This window comes from Hydra vulgaris, chromosome 15 (genome assembly GCF_038396675.1).
Source record: "Hydra vulgaris chromosome 15, alternate assembly HydraT2T_AEP".
Classification (NCBI taxonomy): domain Eukaryota; kingdom Metazoa; phylum Cnidaria; class Hydrozoa; order Anthoathecata; family Hydridae; genus Hydra; species Hydra vulgaris.
Window position 1 is genome coordinate 22369957 of NC_088934.1, and position 21688 is coordinate 22391644.

Genomic DNA, 21688 nt, shown 5'->3' on the forward strand with positions numbered 1-21688 from the left:
CTATTAATATGGTTTTAAAATGTCTCAGCAGTCGTGCTGAATGTCGATTGTAAATTTGTGTGTGTGTTCAGTATATCGGCTGTTAAAACTAGGTTATAAAGAAGTCATAATTTGTTAGATATTATTTACTTTCAGTTTGTTAGATTTTTTTATTAAATTTCACTTTCTTATTGTAAACTTGTAAACTAAAGATTTACATTAAAGGTTAATAAAATATAATATATAATAAAATAAAAGATTTATATTTTACTAAAGGTTAATAAAATAATAACTGTTGAAACCTCCAAACTACCAAATTTAGTACCTCAGTCATTGTAAACCCTATGTTAAATTATTCAGAAGTTTTCACCATTGTTTATTGCATGCTTAATTTTTTAAATGGAACTCAACGTTTTACAATAAAAAGCTAAAAGCTTTTGATTTATAAAAATTCTAATTTACAAAAATGTGTTTTTTTAATACGCTATTTAGAAAATTTCAGCATGAGTTAAATATTTAGTTATTTTAAATCATTTTAGTTCAGCTTGAAGATTAGAAATGTTGTTAAAATGCCAAAAATATATATTCTAAATACTTTTGTTTACTGGGATAGTATGAATGGGGTAGTCTAAATGAATAAATTTAATGGATTTGTACCTTAAAAAGTGAACACTATGGTTAAGAATTTTGCGTATGGAAATTATACCGACCAAAAGTACTGACCAAAGTTTTTTTTTGTTCATTTTATTTTTATTTTAGTTCAGATATATTTCATTTTATTTTCGTATACTTTCTTATGTTTGCTTATTAGTGGTATTATTAATAGATAATTTAATTAAGCTGTGCATCAATGAAAAACAATTATAGAAATGTCATACTAAGTCATAATTGTTATTAATTGATGAATAGCTTCTGGTGGTAGACGGTAACTACAATTATAATAAAAGCATGCAGGTATAATTAAACGTTTGTTTTCTCGGTTCCAAAATGTTTAGGTATGGTTAATTAGCTTTTCTTGTTAATAATACTTTTATGATTTAAATTCAACATTGATAGTGCCAAAGGTATATAGATTTTTAGGTGCAACTTTACAGGGTCGTTGAATGGACAATCATCACTTCTAGATACATTATTTGAAAAAGTTAGTTATAAATTCTTTTAAAATTTTTAATTGCTTATTATATTATGTTAAAATTCTGCATTTTGATAACCTAACATACATGCATACGTACATGCATACATACATGCATACATACATACATAAATACATACATACATACATACATACATACATACATACATACATACATACATACATACATACATACATACATACATACATACATACATACATACATACATACATACATACATACATACATACATACATACATACATACATACATACATACATACATACATACATACATACATACATACATACATACATACATACATACATACATACATACATACATACATACATACATACATACATACATACATACATACATACATACATACATACATACATACATACATACATACATACATACATACATTCATACATACATACATACCATATAAAAGGTCATATGGTGCTATATAACTTTCTCGACCCCTGTTTTCTACACTTGTTACAAGCCGTTACAATACATGCTTAGCTGATCTTATTATAATTGTTTGAAAAGTTTTTTTAAATTTATAAATTGTTTAAGTACTTAAAGTTTTCTATAACAATTTTAAAGTAAGTTACATAATGAGCAAATAAACTTTAGGCTTTTAATGCTTGTGACGTTGTCAAAATATGTCAAAACATTGTAAGCAGATCTTTGTTGTTACAACAAAAAAAAAATTTGTTGTTTAATAAATAATTGTTAGATGAGCAAACTAAAAGAAGTGTAAAACGTACAAAAGGTACGCAAAAAAACGTCTCTTTACTTCTGACGTTTATCATAATGCCCATCTGCTGCCTGTTTGCATATAAGACAAACACCAATTTTGAGAATTTTTTTTAGGAATGTTTTTAGAAGTTGCTTTTGGAGTGATTTCGCCATTGCTTTTGTATATTATTGCAACTTATCTAGATCATTTGTTTAAATGCAGATGTTTCCCGCCAGGCCCTTTCCCTTTACCAATTATTGGGAACTTACACTTAATTGGAAAAAAACCACATGAAAAATTTGTAGAATATTCGAAAAAATATGGAGAAGTATTTAGTCTCAGTTTTGGAATGCATCGTGTTGTTATTGTATCAGGAAAAGATTCTATTAGAGAGGTTTTGGTTCAAAAATCAAACATTTTTGCAGGGCGTCCCAAAAACTACATTGCTAATATTGTATCTCGTGGTTATAAAAATATTGGCTACGGGGACATTGGACCTAAGTGGAAAATTTTACGGAAAATTGCTCACTCCTCTTTGAAAAATTATGGAGAATCAACTACACATTTGGAAACGCTTGTTGTGAGGGAAAGTGAAGAATTACATAAAAACCTTTTTAAAAAGTCTAACAGATCAACAAAGCTGGAACATAAGTTTGGTAATTTTTTACATTTTAATTATCTAAAAAAATATTCAAAAACATTCTTATAAAAATGAAAGTTGATTTTTCATTTAATTGTTAATTATTGTAATAAGAGATTAAAAAAATGTTTTTAAATTTCTTAAAATTGTTATAATTAATAAGTTCTACATACAGTAACAACTTAGATGCAATTTGTATTTATCATCCTTTTTGTGTTAATTGTATATTTTTTTTTTATAAGGACCTAGCATGCTTTTTTTTTTTTTCTAAGAAGCGTGTTTTTTTTTTCACAAAGCAATATATGTTTTAATGTCCTCTCAATAATCCATTTTTTTAATTGTTTAAGTAATGTGAGGTTATTAGCTCAATTATTATCACTTTGTTAGCAAATTTACTATTCCTTTGTTAGCTCCATTATCATTAGTTTGCTACGTCCATTATTAATATTGTTAGCTCCATTATTACTTTGTTAGCTCCATTATTATTACTTTATTAGCTCCATTGTCTTTTATTTTTTTACCTCCATTACTAATATATTCTTAGCTCCATTATTATTACTTTGTTAGCTTGTTTACTGAAACTATTATTCATCATTAGAACCACTTTTGCAACTTGTGATAAACATCTATGTGTTTCCTGTAAAAAAATATTTAATAAATAAGTTTTTATAAACAAAATATGCGTTTGTGTGCACGTGTTTATACATAATATAGAATCAAATACATGTCTTCTATATGTAATATAGAAATTTATATATATTGTATATTGTATATAGATTACACCACAGTTATAACAATGACGATAAGCTATATATATATTGAATATCATTAAAAATATTGGATTTTGATGAAAGTAATTTAAATTTTTTCTATCAAAAATTATTAAAAATCAGATGAATACTATTACTATAAATAATAATGAACAAACTCATAACACATTTTAAAAAAAATGAATTTTACGACACTTAAAAAATATTTGCATAGGTTTAAAAGAATTTTTGGGTCTGTACAATAAACTGTGAATTAGATCTTATATAAAATAGCGTGTGATCTATGTCAAAAAAAAATTATGAAAAAGACAAAACATGCCGGCTATCTGTATTTATTATTGTTTTGTTAAATGCTTCAGGAATTAAACAATAACATACGTAAATGCGTATTAATTTAAATAACGTACGTAATAACGTACTGTTTTCTGAAGAAGCCGAAAGTCGGCGCTCTTCTCAACACTTTAACTTTCTTAAATAAAAAACATTTAACATTTATTTTTAGAATTAGTTGATTTGATGCGCTCAAGTACTTATGTTAAATTTTACTATAAAATATTTGAATAAAAAGTGTGTAAAACTGGGGGAAATCAAACCAGAATATTTTACTATAGATGATCGTAACAGAATATTTTACAATAGATGATCGTAACAGAATATTTTAAAATAGATGATCGTAACCTTAAATATTTATGTAGTCTTTTTATATTTAAAATGGAGCGTGGTTTAACCTCCAAATATATTTCAATCATATTCTAATGAAATTACTTACCAATAACTTTTATAAGAATAATCTTATTGTTTTAATAATTAATTTATAGGCGAGTTTTTTACCAAATTAAGTATCGTGGACCTTTTAAAGGCGAGTTCAAATCAAATTCAGTATCGTGGACCTTTAAAAGGCAAGTTCACACCAAATTCAGTACCGTAGACCTTTTATACGGGAAACTTTAATGAAAAGTTTAACTAGAAAGAAAGTCTTTGTTCCAATGGCTGGTCGGCAAACCCGTCTTTACTCAAGTCCACTAAAGGCAGCCGCTGCGGGCTTAGGAGGATTTGAGAGGCCGCCCAGAAGGAAATTATGTTTTTAAAATTTAATTTAAAAAACTTTTTTAAACCAATTATAAAAATTAAAAAAGAAATTCGCAATTTTAATTTCAATTTACCTTTTTTATTCTTTTATTATATCTATTTAAATTTATTTAAAAAAACAAAACAAAAAAACAAAAAAACTAGGACCTATTTTATGAACCTATTTAAAACATGTTGGAAAAAGTAAATTCGTCTGCGGCATTGCTTACACTGGGGATGGCGAAACTTTTATAAGTATGTAAATTCCTATAAATTTTTAAAACAATATTTAGTAATAATAATACAATAGTAATACAAATTGCTGTAACGACATATTGTCGCAGAGCATAAAGTTTGAAATTTATACTTTAACAGCCGTTAACAAATGTTTATCTAGTCTAGCTTTAAAAGAATTTACTGCGATTGAAAAAACCACTTTTTCAGGTAAAGCATTCTAGTGAGGTATCACTCTGTTTATAAAAAAATTGTGTCTCCGGGTTGTTTTTGAAAATTCTCTTTCAAATTTCATTAAATGACCTCTTAGACTTTGGGAAGAAGCTTTATGAAGCTCTTTATACCAAAATATCTTATCAATCCCAGTTGTTATTTTGAAAACTCAATAAGATCACCTCTTGTACGTCTTGTTTCCAGAGTTGTGAGACCCAACTTTGCCAATCTTTCAGTAAAACTTAGATGTTTTAGTTCAGGTACTAGCTTTGTTGCTCGTCTTTGAATTTTTTCTAGGTCATTGATATCGTTTTTATTACCTGAACTCCACACTGGAACTGCGAACTCCAGGTGTGGTCTAACCAGCAATGTGTATTGCCTTACCATTTCAGCATTAAGATAAGTAAAGCTTTTTCTTATCAAACATAAGATTCTTTGTGCTTTACTTGTAGCTGCTTGAACCTGATGATTCCATTTCATATTGGATGAAACTATTACACCTAAGTCTAATTCTTTTGTTGTCGTTTTTAGAAGAAAACTTTGATTGTCGTGTTTCTTAGTGTAGTTATAGTTAATATTTTTTCTTCCAATGTGCATAACACTGTATTTGCTTATGTTAAAATCCATTAACCATACATTTGACCATTCAGTTAACAAGTCAACGTCATTTTGCATATTAATTAGATCATTATGTTCTTTTATAACAGATATGATTTTAGTATCATCAGCGTATAGTTTTGTAATTGAAGAGATACATTGGGGAAGATCATTGATATATAACAGAAAGAGAAGAGGACCCAATACAGAACCCTATGGCACACCGCTATAAACCTCGCACCAATCTGATACAGCTTCACCCATTGCCACTCTTTGTTTTCTGTTTTTTAAAAAAAATCAATCCAATTTAAAATATTGCCTTTTATTCCATAGTTAGAAACTTTATATACAAGTCGATGGTGGGGCACCTTATCGAACGGCTTTGCAAAATCTAGGAACAATATATCAACTGGATAACCATCTTCAATTTCAGTTGTAATAATATCGAAAGTTTCTAATAGTTTTATTAGGCATCCTTTATTTTGTAATTAAGCATCCTTTATTTGAAAAATAAAATTGCAAATCAATTATTCATCACCTGAATCACTAAATGTTTTATAAATTGTAAGGACAGGCAATACGTTGTAACTGACCCCCTCCCAGAATCAGTAAAATAAAGAGATTCTAGACAACGGCCTCGTTATCCCAGGCGATAAAACAGCCCCGACTGAATGTATTAAAATTTTGGTCAAACTACCAAGAGAAACGAGATGTTTTTTATTATAAGAGCTAAATTTCTATGTAAGTATTATTTCCATTTTTGGATTTATTATAATTATAATAGACTTTGTAACAGATCAGTGATGTAGTGTGGATAGTGGAGACCATCCAAAGCCGATGAAAAGGGTTTCAACGTAGAGGGGCGAAATCTTCAAACTTTAAAAAAAGTCCTTATATAACTTGAAATTTCTGGAAGAAAAAAAAATCCTTTAGAAAAAAAGTGGAGGGGGACTGTGTCCTGCTTTATACCATTTTTTTTGTATGACAGAATTTAAATACATGATTGATCAGGATAGGAAACTTAAGCGTTAAGTTGTCATATTTTCATGTCCCAAAATAAATCTTAAATAGCAAGGGCTAAAAACCTTCAAACACTACCCCTTTGTTTAAAAATAATTTCTTTCAAAATTTTCTAATTCTGACAAGTCTTGACAATTTATAATTGTTGGTTAATCTCCCTCATATTTATTTCCGACCAAAATTGTTCCATTTTAATAACTACATGATTACCTGTTAACATTTATATTTAAGCTCCAGTAAAACGTTTTTATGGAGTTTTTAGTGAATTAAAACGTTTAACAGGAGACAGGTTTGTGCTTATCTGTTTGCAAGATATTCAATAGAGTTTCTTTATACTAAAATGAGGTAAAATTATTCTTTTAAAGTATTATTTAGACTAAATTTTGTTTAGACTTTTTGGCATATTACTATTACCACTAATTTTTAGAAGGTTTTGTTTGATCAATTGAAGTTTTTACCTTTCTACTAAAAACAAGATGTAGTAAGCTGTGGTTATTGGATCTTGGAATACTGCAAAAAATAAAACAAGGGGCAAAGTGATAAATTCACTTATGAAAGTTTAAGAAAAAAACCACATTTACAGAACTTTTGATGGGTTCAGAATTGAAATGGGATGCTCTCCAAAAATTATTGTATTTGAGTGTGGACCTCCAAAGTGGCAAATATCTATCTACAAGACACCCCCCAAAAAGAAAAAGGAAAATAATTTAGTTTAACCCACCCTACAATATAAGCGTCTCTACCAATGTTGGCCAATTCTTTTTGAAATCAATAGATAAGAATTTCCCACCTTCAAAGCCATCGCATGAACTGTTCAATCGAAACACCACAAAAGTTAGTAACATTTAGTAAGTAGCTAAAACATTTCAAAAGTCATAAAAGTCACAACAACAAAAATAAAATCAAAAAACACAACTAAAAATTTTCCTTGTTATTGTAAACAAAAAAAAATCTGCCCGATGAATTAATATTGTAGAGCGACAAACATAATTTACAAATGCATAATAACTTCCCCAAACACACCCAGTAAAGCATACATTGGTTTATCAGAGGGAGTGTGGAAAAAGAGATATGCGCTCCACAAGCCATCATTTTCAAATAAAACACTTTCAAAATGCAATCACTCTCAAAATATATGAGAAACTAGGAAAAAACTCAAAAAAACGCCTGAATTAACATGGTCTATCCTAAAAAGAGTCCCTGCTCACAACAACACAACAAAACTATGTTTACTTTGTTTATATGAAAGACTAATAATTTTACTTTATAAAAATGCCGAGGAGCTACTTAATAAAAAAACAGAATTAATTTCCACAAAAATAATTTTCTATTAAGCAACCACAAACCTGAAGATTACATACACGCGCTTGTAACAATAGCTTTTTTCTATCTAGTTTTTTCATGTGTAGTTTTACGTTATTAGTTCCAATTGTATATAATTTAACGAAAAACTATAGAGAATCCTAAGAGCGAGAGAGAAAAAGAGAGAGAGATTAACTTACGGTTACATGTTTATAAAAAAATATATACATACTGGGATAAAAATTAATAGGGACATGTTTTTGTCATTTTGAGTATACATTATGTCAATGTTTTGTCATTTTGAGTACACATTTTTTTGCAAAAATACTGAAAAATAATGTCAACTTGTTTTTTTTACATTTTTTTGCAAAAGTATTATAAAAATGTTAAATGGTGTACTAATTTAACATTTGTTACATCCATAGTACACCCATCAAACCTCAGTAATTGATAAGCCATAAAATACTAACTCCATTAGCAGAGTACACAGTGCATAATGTTTTTTTATGGTATGTATGTATATTGTACGTATATATATATATGAATGTTAATACGTACATTTTGTATTACTAGGTGCTGCGGTTTTAAACGTTATTTGCTCTATTGTATTTGGAAAACGCTATGAGTACGAAAACCGTGAATTTAAAGAAATCCTCGCCTACATGAATTATGTTTTTACTGGTGTTGCCGGTACAAACGCAGTTTCTTTTATTCCGTGGCTTCGTTTCCTTCCATTAGATGGTTTAAGAAAATTAAAAAAAGGACTTTCAATTAGAGATCCGGTTCTTCGGAAACAGTTGTTATATCACAGAGAGACCTACAATGAAAGCAACATGCGTGACTATACAGACTATGTCATACAATTTTCAAGAGATGAGGCAATCTTAAAAAAGTTTGGAGAACAGCTAACTGATGACTACTTAGAGCTTTTACTTAATGATATATTTATAGCTGGAACTGAAACTACATTGACAACTTTACTTTGGTCAATTATCTACCTCATTCACTGGCCAAAGTTTCAAGACAAAATTTACAATGAAATTGTTTCAACTATTGGTAAAGATAGATATCCATCTACGAAAGATCGTAATTTGCTACCTCTTGTCAACGCTGCATTATCAGAAACATTGCGCTTATCTTCTGTAACTCCATTAGGAGTACCTCACAAAGCTATGGAAGATACAACTCTCTTGAATGATTTAAAGATCCCCAAAGGTACCACAATTTTAACGAACCTTTGGCAACTACATCACAATGAAAACTGCTGGGAAAATCCACATGATTTTAATCCATATAGATGGTTTACTAATGATCAAACACTTGACTCTATAAAATCTATGAATTTTTTACCTTTTTCTGCTGGTACCAGAGTGTGTTTAGGAAAGGGTATTGCTGAAGTTGAACTTTTTCTTTTTTACTCAAGGCTGGTTCGTGATTTTAAGTTTGAAGTGAAACCCGGCGATAGTCTACCAAGTTTAGATGGAAATTATGGAATTACACTTACCCCACGAGTTTTTACAACATTTGTTGTAGCACGAAACGATTCGCTGATTGCACGAAACCATTCTTTGTAGTGCGAAATGATTAGTTGATTACTTCACACAAAAACATTAGTTGTAGCACGGAACGATTAGTTGATTGCTTCACATGACAGCATTTATTGTAGCACAAAACGATTCGTTGATTGTTTCACATGAAAATAGATTATCATTATAAATATGACTATGATTTTCTCCCGAAAAAATTTTGGAGTTTTTGATTGAAGTTTTATGACATTTTATGCATGATTAACCATACTAATAGTTAACTAATTGTTTATCATTGCTCGATTTTAATTTTTCTTGAATTGTCAAATAAAGACTAGAATAAAATGACCTACTAATACAGGTATCACAAAACACCATTCATTACCTTTTCATTAGTTCTCTTATTAATATTCCCTCCATCTTAAACTTGATTTTCTCAATGCATCAATTATTGCATTCTCCAAATAATTTTTTTTTGGGGAGTTTTTTATTATATGAAATTTTAACACGTAAACCATTTAGCGGTTCTTTTACGTGTATGCGTTCTTCGATTTCGTAATATTTATCATAAGTTTTATTATATTTCTGTATTTTATATTATATAATGGATTGCTTTTTTAAAACGTAATGAAAAAGGAGAACAAAAAAAATCAATTATTATGTTCTCTCGACTCACCAATCATTACATTCTTGCAAAAACTCAACAAATTTTAACAAACATTGTATATAAACATGTTATATGTTGAAATAAGAGTTTTATGGGTCTAAGAATTCCAATTTGTTGATAAAAATATTTTTTATGCGTAGCGTACACGTTTAACGCGCGCATTACGTTTGACTACACTGGTAAAAGATAAATTAAGTTAAAATTTTAAAATCTTCAAGTCAAAACAAACTATTCTGATACATTAGGTTCTTCATAGATCAATGTAGCAACCTCATGATCTAAACGACACGGTGCTTCTTGAGTCAATAGCGTCACTCGCTAAATCAAAGGCGGTACTGAACAATATCGGATGCGCAATGATGTTGGGTCATGTTTCCAAAAACTAGCTTCGGGATACAATTTTTCAGGCATGCGCATAATCACCTATCACAAGTAATAACTTTTCCGACATATAGACACTCCCTGCTAAGCGCACTAAATAATACTCTAGATCTAATCATCAGTGATGAGCCGGATCGTATTTTCGACATCAAAGAGAAATTGCTATTGGGGGCTACAGCACAAAGACAAGCATACAGCGTAATCTCGGGCATTTTGAAGACTACAAACGTTGAAATAGGGCGTCAATTAAGTACACCGACACGCTATATATGCAAAAGACAGAGTACAAGGAAAAATCAAAATACATAGAATCGCTTGACTAAAAAACTTTATTTCGTGACTTTTAATGCTGACTAAAATTGTGATGCTTTATGGAAAAAATAAACAAAAAGTAGAAACATTTTCAATGAAAATAATTGTTCTTGGGCGGTTCTGGGCGTCATCAAAATCTAAATATTTGATTAAAAGAAGGGTTGGAGTTTAGTCATACGTATTCAGATTCTTACAGAAACAAACAGAACTTAATATAAGTTACATTCAAGTATGCTATTATTTCCACCCCATTTTTGCGTTAAAAAACGTAATTTTTTTTAGATATTTTATATTAAACTCCAAAAGCCTGTTTTTTATTATTTTAATTGATATATAGTATATTGTATGGTTTAAAAAATAAAAGAAACGTGCTAAATTTTCGCTTTTTCACTAAATAATATCGCTTTTAAAAATGGCAACTTTGGGCAGCTGCGCAGAAGTGCAGCTGCCCAAAGTGGTCTAAAAAGTGGTCTAAAAAAATTCCAATGGTCTAAAATCTATTCGTCTAAAAAATATTTGTGGCTTAGGCACAATGAACAGCCATTATACCTACACCTCAAACATTCAGCCAAAAAATTTTTTGGCCCAATAATAACAAATGCGTTGGGCAAACTAAATTGCGTGGGTTTCCAACCACATAATATTAGCTTAGTTAATGTTATTATAAAACAATTTTTTTCTCAACGAACGAATTTTCCCATATTTTTTGTCAAAGAGAATACGCTTGCCAGCTTTATATACCAAATACAAATACTCTTTTTGTTGAAGTTGCCAACCCATGGGTAACACAGATAGTTAAAGAGGCAACAAATAAAAAAAGAACTCTGTTGGCAAAGTACCAAGCTGCTGGGCGCTGTATGCACAAAATCCTTCGAAGAAAGTATAAAAAATTATGCAAACAGGTTGGAAATGAAGTTAAAAAAGCAGTGCTAGAGTACAAATTAACAATAGTTCAAGCCTCAAAGTACAACCCAAAATTGAGCCACGTCTATATTAACAAAATGCAAAAAGTTAAACGCCAAATACGAGTTTTAGAGAACATTACAGGTAAAAGAACAGTTGATGAGGAGAAAATATGTAGAATTTTAAATGACTACGTTCAATCGGTTTTCGTAATTGAGCTGCAAGGTCCGTTGTCAGATCTCAAACCAAGGACAGAAGTGACATGTACAACGCAATTTATTGCACGTGATAAAGTACAGAAAAGACTTGAAAACCTTGACGGGAACAAGATAATGGGCATCTACAGCGCTCATCCAAGGCTACTCAAAATGTGTTCAGCAGCGTTTTCCGTTCAACTTACCCTTATTTTTCAGACTTAACTTTTTAATGGCGAGGTGCCCGACGGCTGGAATATAACACCGATATTCAAGAATGGCTTCAAATTAAAAACATCTACTTACAGATCAGTATTACTCACTAGTATCCCTTGCAAAGTTATAGAGCGTTTCTTTTAAGACCAGATTTTAAATCCTTACATTAAAAACGGTCTCATATCAAAAAATCAACATGTACAAATGTACCAGGGATACACTACAGACATAATCTGCACGGATCTGGCAAAAGCCTATGACAGAGTTCTACATAATAGACTTCTTCACAAAATTAAAAACTACGGAATCAAAGAGGAACTTCACGCATCGGTTAAAGCATGGTTCTCAGGAAGGCAGCATCGAGTCGTAATTGAGGAAAAAAAGTTGCAAAACAAGACTGTTTCATGCCAGGACCAGACAGCCTGCCACTTGCAATCGAAGTTACTCATATAGAGCGAGATCTTGGATTTCTTATTTCGGATGATCTTAAACTTAATGCTCAAGTTGCGGTGAACGCTAACCGCTCTTTAAGGAGGTTGAAAAAAAATTTTCGCAGCCCTAGTTTTTCGCTGTGGAAAGAATTGTACACCAAGTATGTTTGTCCTTACCTCGAGTACGCTATTCAAGCGTATTCACCGTACCAACGGGCAGACATAGTTGCGCTACAAAAAGTTTAAAACCGTGCTACAAAAAATTATTTCTGAGATTAAACATCACACCGCCGAGCAACAAAGAGTCATGTTAGGTCTTGCGATACTTGAAGAAAAAATAAAATGATGTGATTAAAATCTAATGTTCAAGCTCATGCGTGAAATCGATAAAATAAAATTTCACTACCGTTCTATCGTTCTTCGTCGTCAAAGTATATATGCGTGGTCATAATCAACGACTTGCACAGCAAAAAGTACTCAATTGCATGCCAAGAGAGAAATTCTTCACAAATTGTGAAGTGTTGCAGTGGAATACCATGCCGCAATTAGTAATTCAATAATCGACTAGATGAACATTTAAATCAGTTAAAAGAGAATTTTTAAACGATAACTGGAAATAAACTCTCTTCATATATGTTTCTAGTATTCTATAATGTTCTTAAAGTATCGTACTTGTGTCGCAGATGTGCACGAGTATCTTAAGACTGTTAGTAAAAAGGTGCCTGATGCAGCACATCTTCGTTGGTAATTTAAACATAGTGTACATTTATGATTTTTCAAAAGTCTATAAATTTCTTACGGATTGTTGTAAATATTTTAAATTATTACCCGCTAAAGTAATACTCTAGATTGTAGTGTATTTGATTCATCATATTGTTTAACTTCGATATATTTTTTTAAACCTCGGATTTTATTTTTATGTTAAAAGTAAATTTTGCAACTCTAACTAGAAGGTAATAGAATGCTGAGAAATTTTAGGATCTACATGCATTCTTACTTATATTTTATAGAAATAATTTAAATGAGCAAGGGTTAAGGAATAAATTTATAGGTCGAAAAATTATTTTGCTGCTCTTAACTGCGAGCTACAAAAACACTGATAAATATTTCGGACAGCTAGACTATTATTGTTTAGTTGTTGTTTTTTTACGGACATAATACAAACGCCATTTTACATATTTCCTACCAAAATAAGAATAAAAATTAGTAACAAAATAATGTTTTGTATTTAAATGATTTTAATTTTCTCAAAATACATAAATAAAAAATTTACATATATTTACTAATTGTTAAACCTTCAAACAATGAAAGGACATAGTCTTCTTGATGTTTTCCATTAAACCTGTAGATTAAACCTGTAGATGTTTTAAAGCTTCAAAAATTTTAGAGATAATCTTGTATAACAAAATCAACACTCATTTTTCTATAAATAATAAGTTATTTAATAATCAATATGGTTTCAAAATAAAAACTTACCAAACATGCCATAAATCAGTTTACGCGTAGTATTAACGAGTTGTTTAATAAATCTGAATATGCATACGGAATTTTTATTGATTAATCAAAAGCTTTTGAAACTATTGACCCTCAAATTCTTATTAAAAAAATTTGAATTATATGGAATTACAGGAGCCGTTTTAAAATAACCCCCCCCCCCACCTCAACCAGAATCTGAAAGTCCTATAATATCTTAGAAATTGAGAACCTTTTTTTTATTAGGAGACGCAAAGGTGGTACAAAATACATATATTTTTCAACATTCCCCCCTCCAATACATTTACGAATAAATATTTTTGAAAAATTGACTGAAAAAATGACTGAAAAAAAAAAAAGATACTTAAAACTATTTCGGGGCTCCTTTATCCAGTACCCCCTCCCCCCTCCCCTCATCCTTCCTCCACAATATAATTTTTGTTGCTACGGGCCAAAATAAGCATGATTTACGAAACGATGATTTTTTGATCCAACCATTTTCGAAAACTCATAATAGTCAATTCTGCATATTATTTCGTAGACCGTATCTTTGGAAAAAAATCACTTTGATTTTTTATGAATAGAATGACATATCTTTTAATAAAAAGTTGAAAGAAATAGTTTTTGAAATCGAAAATATGCACATGTACTTTTAAAACCTATTTATTACAAATATACATTACAAATCATATACACCGATATTAATAATAGATAAATTCTTTATATCTATTATTTATATCGGTCTATATGATTTGTTACGTATGATTTTTAATGATCGGTTTGTATGATTTATAATTCAATTATTTACCATCTGCAAGCTTATATTGCATTTATTTTTCTATCTATATTATTTTTTTTTAAATTTCTGTAAATTTTTTATTTTCTATTTTTGATTTAAATCTTTTTATTCTTTTATTGTCGCAAAACTTTTTTATTTAATACGTGAAATATTTAACTTATAAATATGTAATACGTCATTTTACAGCGGTTCTCGACGACAAGACCTTGCGGTCTTCTAAGAATCTCCACGTTCTTTTTTTTATTTATATTAAAAATCTTCACTTATCATTGTTTATATTGTTATATTTAAGCTCGTAAGTTTTATGAAATATTAACGAAATCTTTTAAAATGTAATAAAGAGCAAAGAAAAAAAAAACCGTTTGTGTTTGACAAAAGAGATGAAATTTCTGATATTTGAGTTCTGTGCTCCAGAAGCTTGAGAGCTCTACGTGGTATTACATACCAATTACAGAGAAAAATAATTAAATCGATGATGTCTCTGGATTAGTTTAGAATTATTTCAGTGTCAATATCATAACCAGAACGTATGGCTATCAGTAAAGTTCTCAGTTTTTCTGCAAGTTCTTAATCCACAACAATAATATTAGCAAAAACTTCTGAGTCATCAAGTGCTCTTCTTGCAGTATTTCCATCATTTGTGATACCAAATCCTGGTCTGGGTTGGTCTATCACAAGACTTAGTCCTTCTCTACATTTACGTTTAATAATTTTTTTCCTTTGGGCATCATTTAATTTCTCATCAGTCGTTCTTGCCTAAAACTTCTGAATGTCCATTTTATATACCAAATGTTAAGGATTTTCAAAATTACAAACTCAGCAGTGAAGATACTTAGTTTTAACGCTAATCGCAATACCTGAGTCTTTTCTTATTAAAAACTTGGGAAGATTTTGCCCCACAAACATTACAGAATTGTGTGGAATTATTATCTGCTTTTGCATTTATTCCTATCAAACATAGTAAATTTAATCTCATAGTTGACTTTGTGGGTAGCTTTTCTTGCTAAAACATAGCTGAAGATTTAAAACTTTGGATTTTACCCTCTCCTTTTCCTCGACACAAAGCAACTTAGACTCCATTTTGTACTAAAGTTTAACTGGCTTGCAAAAGTGTACCCACTTTTGCCAGCCAGTTTAATGATCTTTTGTTTAACTAGATTTTTTGGTATTCAGTTGTTAGTTTTAAAAGTACTATATCAGTCTGAAACATACTTTCTTTATATGATATTGCCTGCAGTAGATCTGTGTCACTGTATTTTTATTAGTAAATACTCTGGCGTGAACCCACTTCAAAGTCTATTTTGCAATGCAAAAATCCATTTTTATCAAGAAAAAAGTTTTCTTGAAATGTTTGACTTTCCAGAAGTTGCGAATTTTGCTGCAGCGTATGGTCTACTTTGAAGAACACAAACTGCCTCAGTCTCATTCACCTTAACCTTTTCTGGACAACAATTTTTTTTTTTACAAACAGATCATGAAGTGTTGGGTTAATGGCTCTATTTTACAGTGAAATATATTTCGATTATGCAAAAAATATTGCATTATGCTAATGTCTCCCTTATGCTTGACAAGCCTCATCACAAAAATATTGCATTATGCAAATATCTCCCTTATGCTTGACAAGCCTCATCACAAAAATATTGCATTGTGCAAATATCTCCCTTATGCTTGACAAGCCTCATCACAAAAATATTGCATTATGCAAATATCTCCCTTATGCTTGACAAGCCTCATCACAAAAATATTGCATTATGCAAATATCTCCCTTATGCTTGACAAGCCTCATCACAAAAATATTGCATTATGCAAATATCTCCCTTATGCTTGACAAGCCTCATCTCCAGAATCAATTCTTTTACCATACTTCTTAAATTCTACTTGAGCCTCTATTTCATCCATTCTAGCCATGTTTTTTCATTTGCAATAAATCTGGCAGAGGTTATATTAGAATTTTTAAATTCAGCCTTCAATTTTGAAGCTACTTACTTAACAGTTTGTTCAAAATCTTCAATTTCAATGTCTGGATTATTTTCTTTTGCTGAAATCTATTTATTATGTAAGATTAAAACACGCCAATCCTTTAAATTTGATTTAAAATATCTTGTCTCTTCATTTTGAAAGTTCTTCAAATTTTAGATGAGTCTTTTTTAAAAATCTGCATTTCATGGTTTAGTTAATTCGTGTTATATTCAAGATACTAGAAAGACTAACATTTATATATACTTTGTTTCAGCAATAACCTTTATTGTTTTTTTTTATTTCCTAAATATTTAATAAGCCTGATTATTTTTATTAAAACTTATTTTGTAAAATATATTATATAAAATAATAGTCGGTAAATATTCAATAATTTGGTCAATATTGCTGCTGAATCTTTTATATTGCAAATTATTAGTTTATATAGTTTATCTGGCAACTTAAGTTCTAATTTACTTAAGAAAAACTAAAACTATTCCAAACGCACATGGCAAATTCTAAGAGAAATTACTGGTAACACTAAATCCAAATAATGCGCATAAAAGCTAAAGTTGATCAAAAAAATATAAGTTTTAGATGTGTTTTATTTATGAGTTTATATACGCAAATAAATATATTTTTTGCATGATTTCATAAAAAAAATTTGTTAGATATAAAAGGATCCCGAAACATCAATAGTTTTAGAAAAATCATTTTTTGGCTTTACAACCATTTTGAAATATAAATGAAAATGTCGCAAAATAAAATTTAGCTTTATCTAAAAAGGACCAAAAAAAACCTGTTGAACCTGTTTTTTCCGAAATGATTTTAAGAAAAGTTCTTAATCACAGATTTTTTTTTCTAAATAAAATAAACACTTTTTTCAACAAGGCATTCTTATAATAGTTTTTGCATAATGTGTAATTTTGAAAAAATGAATGAAAAAAATAAATAACTTTGTTATCAAATTAATAGTATAAACTGAGATGTATATTATCAAATTTAACGTAGCAATCATATACATCATATACACTTACGGAGAAATGAGCCAGTTTGGTTATGTTATGTACTCTTCCATCTAATCCGTTTTGGATCAGGAACAGATCCAGCAACTTTTAGTGTTTAAGCTAGCTTCCAGACACGGAGCAAACTCCAAACATGTATATGTTTATACCTATGTCTAATATGGATGGTTTGCAAATAATTGCGATGATTGGAGCCTAAGAACAAAAAAGCCCTAAAATTTTTACAGATCAATAAAACGTTTTATTGATCTGTAAAAATTTTTTCTGTAAAAAGTAGTAATTAATTCGTTTGTTATTTAACTAACTATTTCAAACAATGCATGTCCAAACTGTTTTAAATAGATCATACAGTTTTCTGTGATTTGTGCAAATTATTGTTTTCCAGGACAATACCTATTTTAAAAGAAAGATAAAAGATGTGAAACAATTCGATTATTTAATAAACTGATTTTGCAACATTAACGTAAACTTTATCAAATCCAGCACTTTTGTTAATTTTAAGACTCTTTTTTTAAAACTTTTTATGATATTTACGACACTAATTTCCCTGAAGTTAATTTAAATCTCAAAGCTAAAAGTACTAAATCGTCTTGGATTAAAAGGGTTTGTGAAAGTCTTCAAAAATTAAACAAAAATTATACATTAATTACATAAAATGTAAAACAAATGAAAATAAAATTATATATAAAAATTACGCAAAATGTTTTGAAAGCCTTAAGAAAAAATAAAATAAAAAATATTATTTAAATTTATTAGATAATTATAAACTAAATTTTAAACGCACTTGGTTTATAACAAGAAAAATTTCTGGCAGCAAAAAATGTACATCTCACTCTTTGCTAAACACGGTTAAACATAATAATGAACTTTTATATGATAAAAGACAAATTACGGAAGAATTTAATAAATATTTTGTGTCTGTAAAAAATCTTGCAAAAAGAATTCCTATATCTAACAGTTTAATGAATGATCTTACTCTTACTTGAACTCTTTTGAATTATCTTTTGAAGAGTTTGAAATTGCATTTAAAATGTTAAAGTCTAACAAAGCAGTAGGCCCTGATGGTATTAATGGCAGCATTACTAAAAGTTCATTTGATGTTTTAAAATATATACTCTTTAGGATTTTTTCAATATCAATTAAACAGGGAATTTTTCCACAAACTCTAAAATTAGCAAAAGTCATACCAATATTAAAAGGTGGTGACATTGAGAATATAAGTATCTCTTCCAATTTCACTACTTTCTGTATTCGCTAAAATATTAGAAAGAATTTTGTACAATCAAATTTATAATCATCTTACTGTAAACAATTAATTGTAGAGTAATCAATATGGATTCCAAAATTCCACTGAACATGCCATTCTACAATTCTACATTCTACATTCTCTACAATTTACAAGAAATATATCTGACTCATTTGAAAATTCTCAATTTACTTTAGGTGTTTTCATTGACTTGGCAAAAGCATTTGATACTATTGATTACGAAATTCTTTTTAAAAAGTTGGAGTGGTACGGAATTAATGGAAATATATTAATTTGGCTAAAAAGTTACCTAAATAATCGAAAAAAATTTGTTTATGCGGATGATAACCTTTATTTAATTTGTAAAATATTTTATGTGGAGCTCCTCAAGTATTCATATTAGGACCCCTCCTATTTCTAATATATATTAATGATCTACCAAAAGCTTCTAACCTGATGACAATTATGTTTGCTGATGATTCTAATTTATTTATTTCTCATAACAACATTTTAAACTTTTTAGCAACATGAACAATGAACTAGTCAAAATTTCCGAATGGTTTAGATTAAACAAACAATAATTAAATGTTGATAAAACTAAATGGATTCTTTTTCATCCTTATGGTAAAAAGCACCAGTTGCCGAGCAACTTACCTTTTCTTTTTATCGATAACATAATTATTAAAAGAGTTCTAGTGACAAGATTTTTAGGTGTATATATCGATGAAAATCTTAATTGGAAAAGCCATATTGCTAACTTGTGCAGTAAAATTTAAAAAAGTATAGGCATTTTATACAAAATAAAAAACGTTCTTGATAAACATACCTAAATTCAATTATATTATTCGTTAATTCATTGCCATATTAACTATGCAAACACTGCTTGGGGTAGCACTTATAAAAGTAAACTTAAACCTCTCTATCAAAAACAGAAACATGTAGCAAGCCATATAAATTTCATGGACTTTTTTGCTCACGCCAAGCCTCTTTTATAAGATATGAAAGCACTTAATATATATGAGTTAAATATAATTAATATTCTGTGTTTTATGTGTAAATGCAAGAATCACCCGTTTCTTTTCCTAACTTGTATTTACAAAGAGATAGAAGTAAATATATTTTAAGGAACGATAATTTAATTCGACAACCATTTTCTCAAACTAATTTTGGAAAATTTTTTATTTCATTTCGCGGACCATTTTTATAGAATAGTATAGTTCTAAATACTTCTAACGATTTTTCTCAAGAATGTAATTTTGATTCTTTTAAACAAAATCTTAAAAAACTCATTTTTTCAACTGAAAATATACAAATCTGCTTTTAAATTTTTAAAAATTCTCATCTATATTAGTATATGTATATATTTAATGTATATTCTTTTTTTTTATTTATTTATTTTGTTTTTTTATCAACAAGCAATTATTTAACATGTTTAATTTTAGTGAATCATTTTTAGTTTTTAAGTTTTAGAACTCTTATATTGTTATATTGTATGTTAATTTTTATTTTTATTTATAATATTATATTACGAACTTTATATACTTTTATCATTAAATTTAATTTTGTAATAAAAAAAAAATATACAAAAATAAATAAATAACAAGAATAAAAACAATGAAAAAAATAATAATAGAAAAAAGAAAAAAATATTATAAATATATAGATATAAGAAAAAGAAATAAAAAATAATGGAGGTATGCGTATCTGTCAATATATGTATGTAGGCTACGTTCGGAGGTGAACCAAACGAAGCGTAAACGATAATTTATATATTTGGCAGAGGCTTGGCGTTTTTTGTTGTCAGAAGGAAACGGAAATTTGGTTTAACACACAGCGATAAACATCGTATGGCTATCTAGGTCCTTTTGCACAACCTTTTGAAGAATCTGGAAATGAGATTATATTCATTATAATCAGTGATATATAGTGAATAATATATAGCGGTTAATAAGATTCAGTGATTATTTTCGACAAATTAGATTAAGTGTACGCAAGAGATTTATCTAGAAAATTTAGACATTATTGTTCGCATGAGTCAGCTGTTCAGAAGACACGGTAATATGATTGATGCGAACCGTAAACACCATTACAAAAGGAAATAACTATTAAAAAAAAAACGTAATAGTTTTTCCAATAGCGGTTTCCCTGTGACAAGATCTGATAGTTATCTTTGAGTATCCGCGTTCTTTATATTTATTTTTATTCTTTATTTCTTAACGATATCTTGATTTGTTAACTTTCCTTTTTTTATATTATTTGTATCTCTATCATAAATATTGCAATAAAGAACAAACAAAAAAAAAAAGGTTATAAAAGGCGATTTGCCATTCCATTAGTTTTAGATTAGTTTCATCCAAAACTATATCATGATTTTTTAAATAAGTCTTAAATGAAGTTGAATTCAAAGGAATATTTGATGCAAATTTGAACCATTAACAAATAAACTGCTTACTTTTTTTAGCAATAATTGGTTTATCATAAATTTTTTTTATCAATTTTTTTTTTTTGGCAGAGAGTTTCTCGCATAAATATTTTTACCAATTATTTCTTAAATTACATGCCGGGTTTTTTTGGTTCATATAATAGCTTTGCATAATAATGCTTTTTAGAACTTTTTGTTTTGTTTTTTTGAATATATTTTTATATTTTAATTAATAACAACTTACTAAGTTCGCACCAACATTAATTCCGCTTAGGTCATTCATACTTAACTAATCTACTAACTGTAATCTACTAACTGTAATCGATGTGAACACGATCACTAGATAATATTCTCAACATTGACAACATTTACCTCGATTTTGAAAAAGTCTTTGAAAAGATTCCACAAAAATTACTTTCATTCTAAACTT

General features: G+C 28.8%; 1 protein-coding gene across 5 annotated transcripts; it reads left to right on the forward strand.

Moving 5' to 3' along the window:
• The first annotated feature begins 511 nt into the window (after nucleotides 1–511).
• LOC136092315 (steroid 17-alpha-hydroxylase/17,20 lyase-like) lies at nucleotides 512–9890 on the forward strand. Of its 5 annotated transcripts, none has more exons than XM_065820259.1 (4): nucleotides 512–694; nucleotides 1074–1120; nucleotides 1998–2519; nucleotides 8281–9890. In XM_065820259.1, the coding sequence occupies exons 3-4, from the start codon at nucleotides 2000–2002 to the stop codon at nucleotides 9279–9281; spliced, it is 1521 nt and encodes a 506-aa protein (XP_065676331.1). In that variant the 5' UTR covers nucleotides 512–694; nucleotides 1074–1120; nucleotides 1998–1999; the 3' UTR covers nucleotides 9282–9890. The 5 variants fall into 5 exon arrangements, with proteins under 5 accessions (XP_065676331.1, XP_065676330.1, XP_065676328.1 ...); XM_065820258.1 differs by lacking the exon at nucleotides 512–694 and adding an exon at nucleotides 859–974; XM_065820256.1 differs by lacking the exon at nucleotides 512–694 and having other exon boundaries at nucleotides 996–1120.
• The last annotated feature ends 11798 nt before the right edge of the window (nucleotides 9891–21688 follow it).